The 7,409-nt window shown below is 45.9% G+C and overlaps 1 protein-coding gene across 1 annotated transcript; it reads left to right on the top strand.

Moving 5' to 3' along the window:
• The first annotated feature begins 4,922 nt into the window (after positions 1–4,922).
• DYNLL1 (dynein light chain LC8-type 1) lies at positions 4,923–7,409 on the top strand. The gene is made up of 3 exons (XM_043438963.1): positions 4,923–5,076; positions 5,282–5,419; positions 6,981–7,409. Exons 2-3 carry the CDS (start codon positions 5,288–5,290, stop codon positions 7,116–7,118), a joined length of 270 nt encoding a protein of 89 aa, XP_043294898.1. The 5' UTR covers positions 4,923–5,076; positions 5,282–5,287; the 3' UTR covers positions 7,119–7,409.

Below are 7,409 nucleotides of genomic sequence, written 5' to 3'. Positions count from 1 at the left end.
ATGGACCTGTGTTGGCAAAGCAATGTCTCTGCTTCTTAATATGCTGTCTAGTTTGGCCATAACTTTCCTTCCAAGGAACAAGCGTCTTTTAATTTCATGGCCTCAGTCACCATCTGCAGTGATTTTGGAGCCCAAAAAAATAAAGGCTGTCGCTGTTTCCATTGTTTCCCCATCTATTTGCCATGAAATGATGGGACCAGGTGCCATGATCTTAGTTTTCTGAATGTTGAGTTTTAAGCCAACTTTTTCCACTCTCCTCTTTCACTTTCATCAAGAGGCTCTTTAGTTCTTCAATTTCTGCCATAAGGGTGGTGTCATCTGTGTATCTGAGGTTATTGATATTTTTCCTGGCAATCTTAATTCCAGCTTGTGCGTCATCCAGCCCGGCATTTCGCATGATGTACTCTGCATATAAGTTAAATAAGCAGGGTGACAATATACAACCTTGACATACTCCTTTCCTGATCTGAAACTAGTCTGTTTTTCCACGTCCAGTTCTAACTGTTGCTTCTTGACCTGCATACAGATTTCTCAGGAGGCAGGTAAGGTGGTCTGGTACTCCCATCTCTTGAAGAATTTTCCACAATTTGTTGTGATCCACACAGTCAAAGGCTTTGATGTAGTCAATAAAGCAGATGTTTTTCTGGAACTCTCTTGCTTTTTTTATGATCCAACAGATGTTGGCAATTTGATCTCTGGTTCCTCTGCCTTCTAAATCCAGCTTGAACATCTGGAAGTTCCCAGTTCAGGTCCTGTTGAAGCCTGGGGGCACAGAGGCTCATTAGTTGTGGCTTATGGGCCCTAGAGCGCAGGGTCACCAGTTGTGGTGCATGGGCTTAGTTGCTCTGAGGTACGTGGGATCTTCCTGGACCAGGTATTGTACCTGTGGCTCCTGCATTGGCAGGCAGGTTCTTATCCTCTGTGCCACCAGAGAAGTCCTGCACTGTGTTTTAAGAGATGAATTTATGACCAATATTTGAAAATGATGGTATTTACAATAAAAATAATTCCAATTTCTGGTCTCTCTTGAAAATCAGATGATTTAGCAAAATTGTGTCAATATTCCCAAGTGGCAACATGGCACCTTTATTTTTTTGGCCCCACCGCTTTCAGGATCCCCGACCAGAGATTGAACTCATGCCCCCTGCAGTGGAAGTACAGAGTCCCAACTGCTGGACCACCAGGGAATTCCCTGCTTGGCACCTTTATTTATTTATTTTTGCTTGGAACCTTTAAACAGGTTTTTCTGTTTGCCACAGCCCCCTCCACTCCCTATTCTACCTCCTCCCTCAGCTCTTTCAATGTTACCTGTTGGAAAGATTAGGTTATTGTGAACCAAAAACTCGAGGATGGGGCTGTAACTTACTCTGGGTGAATATTTCAAGCATCCAAATCCTGCACAGTACATTTAATTTACAACTAGGAGATATTTATTGCCTGCCTCAATAAATATCCTATAAGCAGATAGTAAATGAGCAATGATTTTGGAAAAATAAATGGTAAAGGAATGAAAAAGGCAGTTAGTTCCTAGAAACAATAACCCCCAAAAGATCTCTTGGAGTTAAACACAGGCCAGAAAAGCATGAGTGTCTGACAGTGCTCTTCCTTCAATTACAAAGGAAATAATTAGGGTCAAGAGCTGGTTGAGATGGGCAAAAAATACAGGAGACTCTGGGGAAGGCAGGTGCTATAAATGGGAAAAAACCTACAGGCATTTATTGAACAAATCCTCTTATCTGTTAGAAAACCTTAATATCATCCCATTTCAATCTCCTTTTCTTCAAACTGCAAGAAAAATGCACACTGTCTCCTTAGCTCCTTAGCTAAATGTATTAGAGTAATATTGAAGAGAAAGGATTTTAGGGTCATCTAGACCTGGAATTTATTCATTAATTAACAGTTTGAGCTTTTAATGAAAGTCAGTTTTCTAATCTGTAAATGGGGAAATAAGACCTGGTGTTTTTAAAAAATATTTATTTATTTGACTGTGCTGGGTCTTAGTTGTGGCACTTAGAATCTTTAGTCACATTATGCGGGATCTAGTCTCCTGACTAGGGATAGAACCTGGGCCCCCTGCACTGGGAGTGCAGAGTCTTTGCCACTAGATCACCAAGGAAGAACCAAGACCTGGTATGTTTAATTCAACGAATATCTAAGTCAATGTATGCCATGTGGCAGACGCTGAATTCGATGCTGAAGATGTACCAGTGAACAAGACAGGCAGGGAGAGAGAGATAATAACCAAGCAAATAAGTACATGAGATAATTCACGTGAATTTATTCTGAAGGAATAAATGAGGCAAGTACCATAGAGGAAATAAATAATAAAGTTATTTCACTGGAGAGCAACTGAATGTGGTGGTAGAGGGTAAGTAGAGATGATTCCCTAGGAAAGGAGGCATTTGTGCCTCCTCCTGCTCAAATCTAAATGAGCAGAAGTTATGGCAAGAGGGAGATGGGAGCAAGGGGTCCTAGGCACAGCTGTTGTGAAGAACAACTAACTGAATGAAAGGAAAGCACTGGGTGGAAGGCAACCACTCAATACACAGCTGCTGTTTTACCTCATCCCTTTAATGACTCTCAGCTCCTTCTGTTCAAACAAGGAGAAGCTGGCCAAACCATAGATCACAGGGAGTAAAACTATATCTGTGAAAAGTAAAGGTCCCCAAGCGAGATTCAGGCTCTGGCATCGTAGTTAGACTCCATAGCTCTGAATCATACACCCAAGTCAGGTAGAAGCACTAACCCAGCCTCACTCCTGTTGCCAATTTAACTTCTTCCTCAAGAGTGACACAAGGTAGAACTACATTAACTCCTCAAATAAATAACCCCACCATTGGAAACCTGAAACTGGGGAAAGCCTCCTAATTTAATTGTTAAGCGAGTGTCCTACCAGAGTTTCTGATTATTCCCACCTGTTTCTCTTTGACTCTTATGGGCCTTTGATCAAATTGTAAGGGGCTCTGGATTCCCTGCTGGTTCAGATGGTAAAGAGTCTGCCTGCAGTACCAGAGACCCAGGTATGATCCCTGGGTCAGGAAGATCCCCTGGAGAAGGAAATAGCAACCCATTCCAGTATTCTTGCCTGGAAAATCCAATGGATGGAGGAGCCTGCAGGCTACAGTCCATGGGGTAGCAAAGAGTCAGACAGGACTGAGCAACTTCCCTTTTCTTTTTTTTCCCCCCTGGATTAATGAGAGTGGGTGGTCAAGTAGAAATAGGCAGAAATATAAACAGAAAGCTTTTGGTTACATGGTTAAACTGTTAACTTGTTTATGGAAGTTGAAAAACACCTTATAGGCATTGAAGTGTTAGTTGTTCAAAACCTTGTCATGACTCTTGGGACAGTTTCCTAAGTTGACAGTTATTGGCAAAATTCTTCCAGCCCTGGCTATGTGCAGAGTACTTCAAATGCATTGAACAAAAGCGTGAAAACGTTAGTCTCTCAGTCATGTCTGACTCTTTGTGACCCTATGGACTGTAGCCCTCCAGGCTCCTCTGTCCATGGAATTCTCAGGCAAGAATACTGGAGTGGGTAGCCATTCTCTTCTCCAGGGGATCTTCCCATCCCAGGGATTGAACCCGGGTCTCCAACATTGCAGGCGGATTCTTTCCCGTCTGAGCCACCAGGAAAGCCTATAAACAAGTTACCAGTTTAACCATGTAATCAAAAGCTTTCTGTTTATATTTCTGCCTATTTCTACTTGACCACCCACTCTCACTAATTCAGGGGAAAAAAAAAAAAAGTGAAGTCGCTCAGTTATGTCTGACTCTTTGCGACCCCTTGCTATGTGAGAGAACTTCAAATGCACTAGTTTATTTAATACTCCCAAAATACCTATGTAGTGGTTTCCTTTTATATTTAGTCCCTTTATAGATTAGAAACCCCGAGGTCCAAAAATCTAGTAAGATGACAGGTCTAACATTTAAATATTTAAAGCCAGACTTGACCCTGCTCCCAATCCCCCACCCCAAGTCTTTTTTTTTTTTTTTTTTAACCACTTAGTGGTTAGTCTCCCTAAACCAGAGGAAATACCTCTGAGGGATGCCTTTCTATTTGTTAGGACACCACTGCCCTAGAGGTAAATCGCCACCAAGAAACTCCCACACCGGAAAAGACTACCTCATCAGAGCAAGAAGCCCTACCCTGGTCACAGCCCACATCAGCACTCCCAAATCCACCCAGAGGGTCCCCCACGCCCTTAACGGAGATCAGCATTGCCCAGCCAGGAGATCCCACTCTTGGGAATAATCTTTAATTTATAAGGAAGCCCTCTTCCATTCCTGAGGATCTCCGACACCCACCCCCCTTGCCCCCTCTATTTCAGAGGCGGTCCGGCTGCATAATTTGCATGGTGCAATGCAATATAAAAATGTGGCGTTCCTTGTTTAAAAAAAAATAAAAAAATTTCAACAGTGAGACACCAGAGCACTAAACCAAACCCTAGGGCTTCTTTTCTGAGACTGCACCGATCACTTGCCCACGAAGCCTTCCCAGCTTAAGAGATACCCTTTAGTGAAGGAACTGACTACCTCAGTCGAAAGGGTAGTTCTTTCTGACCTGGGGGGGCGAGGGGGCACGTAGGATCCCCAACTTTCAAAGACTATCTGGGAATGCATCCTGGGACAACCTCCGAAAATTTGTAATCATTTCTCTCGGCCCTGGCGGAAGCTCCCTTTGCATCTCTCTAGTCCCAGGTACGTCCTCGCCACCCCGCCCCTGCACCATCTTCGAGATGTTTGGGCCTCGCCTCGTGCGGCCCATTGCCGGGGTAACCGACGCCGAGAGCGGTGCATTGTGGTCTGCAACAAAATGCAGGAGAAAGATCCTGAGGGAACCATTGAGTCTATGGGCCAATGGGAGAGTTCTAAGGGCTGCGTCAAGCCAATAGGAACGTTTGGCGGGGGGCGGGGTCGCCGGGAGAAGGGCGGGGCTTAGGTACTAGGCGGCGGCGGCTGGCGTGGGGCTCCTTAGATGCGCCACGGCTTCGGTAGCGACCGCCTCTCTACGCGGGTGTGAGCTTCGCCAGCCCCTCCCCCAGGAGACCGTTGCAGTCGGCCAGCCCCTGCTCCTTGGTGAGAAACTCAGGGGGCTCCGCTCTCTAGCTTCGTCCCCTGCAGGACTTCTCCCGCCTTCTGTTCGCGCGGTCCGCGCTTCCTGAGGAGTGGGGTGGGGGGCGTCGTCCCGGGGTGGCGTGGGGGCGGGCGGAGTGGACCGGGGAAACTGCGCCTCAGCCCATACTCCCAACTCCTCATCCTTTGCCTCGGCCTCGCTCCTCAGGTAACCATGTGTGACCGAAAGGCCGTAATCAAGAATGCCGATATGTCGGAGGAGATGCAACAGGACTCGGTGGAATGTGCTACTCAGGCATTGGAGAAGTATAATATAGAGAAGGACATTGCGGCCCATATCAAGAAGGTGAGGACGGGGCGCGGGCGGGGGGCTCGGGCAGTTTGCGCACTGTTGGGGCGAGTCACAACTTCCTTCCCCTCGATAATGCGTCCCCAGAGCGCTGGCAGAGATCCTTGGGGGCACGCAAGGTGGCGCGGTGTAGAGGTTTCCAGAAAAGGACGCAGATGAATTTTGCACTTCTCTTGAAGATCGGCCCCTCAGCGCCCGAAGTTTTTTTTTTTTTTTAACCCAGCTCCACGGGGAAAGCGCCACCTAGCAACGGTTTCTAGGATCAGGGAGCAGCGGTTCCCCCTTCTGCAGGATTGCTGCGCCCAGGATCCATCTGGGTGTTGGAGAAGGGGGAGCTGCGTGGGTGTTTCCAGCAGGGCCGGAGGGAGATCTTGCCAGCCTCCATTGGGGAGTCAGTCGGCAGTTGAGGGAAAGTGGGTGGTGGTGGTTGGGGACTGGGTTGGGGGATTGATAAATGGCAGTCTGTAGAAAGCTGGTAGGTCTGCCAACTTCTCGAGCTGTGTTTTCTAGAAGGGAAGAAAACTGGCAGCCTAAGTCGTGGGAGGGTTCCAGTCGAGAATGAGAAGATGAAAGATTTCAGATGGAACAGAAATAAATACCTTTTCTGACAAAGGCAGCAACAGCAGTGCGTTTGTCTGGTCTGTAAGAATGTTATTTACCTTAATCTGAAAGACTTTCCCACTGTGTACAGTACAGTAGTAGCCAAATTTCGCCTAACTGGTCAGAGACTCGTAATACTGATTTATATAGAGAAAGATTTCACAGAGAAAGACTAGCGCTGACCCCTACCTAGAGCTACCTAGTGATGAAGTTAACACAGGCATTCTAGTTCCTAGAGCTTCTGGGGGTGGGGAAAATAGGGGAAAGTTGTTAGTGCCATTTGCTAGCTTTGAGGACCAGGTGGTAGGGTAGATTGGCACCATCAGGATAGATGTGGGAAGAAGGGCTGTTGACAGTAAAGATAAAATTTGCCCAGGTGGCTGTCAGGTTTTGCTTCCAGCTTTCTTTTTACAGGGACAGCGGAGCGCCAAGTGTCTTGCCTTTAAATTTTGATCTCCAGTGGTTAAGCTGCTTACTGAGGCTCTGTTCTTTCTGAAACCTTTTCTTTTCAGCAATACTAAAATGAGTTACAATGGTGGTATTTTGGGCTAAATACTATTCTCTTGGATTTGGGGGTACATGTCATACAGTAGGATAGCTTAGTTCTTTTAGACATAAAACCTAGAGGGTAAACTATAACTGATGTCACCTGCTGTCCCTGAATATTATAGAAGTTAGAAGGTGTAATTACCATGATAACAAAGCACTCTCAGAGGCTGCCCTTTCTGACTTTTACCTCCCCAGCCCCCATTCCCAGTTTAGCTCAGACTGCAAGTATGTTTGCATTAATGCACTATGTAGGCGATTTGGAGCTGGGGAACATTCTTTCATTCTAAGAATTTGCAGATGCCGAAGTTCCTGCTTTCTGCTCCTACAGGCTCTGTTTATCTAGGAGGCAAACTCTGACCGCAGGTTTAGCACTAAAATTCTGTTTTTTTTCTCCACCTCCTCCCCCCAGGAGTTTGACAAGAAGTACAACCCCACCTGGCACTGCATCGTGGGGAGGAACTTCGGTAGTTATGTGACACATGAAACCAAACACTTCATCTACTTCTACCTGGGCCAAGTGGCCATTCTCCTGTTCAAATCTGGTTAAAAGCATGAACTGTGCCACACACCCAGTGATCCATCCAAAAACAAGGACTGCAGCCTAAATTCCAAATACCAGAGACTGAAGTCTTCAGCCTTGGCCTAAGGGAACACCTCCATCTTTGAACCTTTATTGTGTTTTGTACAGGGCATTCTCTGTACTAGTTTGTGGTTATAAAGCAATTAGTAAAACAGCTTACATTTGTATTTATTTTCTATTCCATACCTCTCTGCCCCATGTTTTTTCTCTTCAAAATCCATTCCTTTAAAGAAATAAATCTGTTGAAGTGTGCGTTAA

Source organism: Cervus canadensis, chromosome 1, assembly GCF_019320065.1.
Source record: "Cervus canadensis isolate Bull #8, Minnesota chromosome 1, ASM1932006v1, whole genome shotgun sequence".
NCBI classification, from domain to species: domain Eukaryota; kingdom Metazoa; phylum Chordata; class Mammalia; order Artiodactyla; family Cervidae; genus Cervus; species Cervus canadensis.
The sequence above is the reverse complement of the archived record's forward strand: the minus strand, read 5'-3'. Positions and strand labels throughout refer to the sequence as shown.

Excerpts from the sequence above, each read along its gene's own strand:
- DYNLL1 (XM_043438963.1), top strand. The coding sequence starts at position 5,288 with ATGTGTGACCGAAAGGCCGTAATCAAGAATGCCGATATGTCGGAGGAG. Across the intron at positions 5,420-6,980 it reads TTGCGGCCCATATCAAGAAG|GAGTTTGACAAGAAGTACAA; the intron begins GTGAGGACGGGG and ends TCCTCCCCCCAG.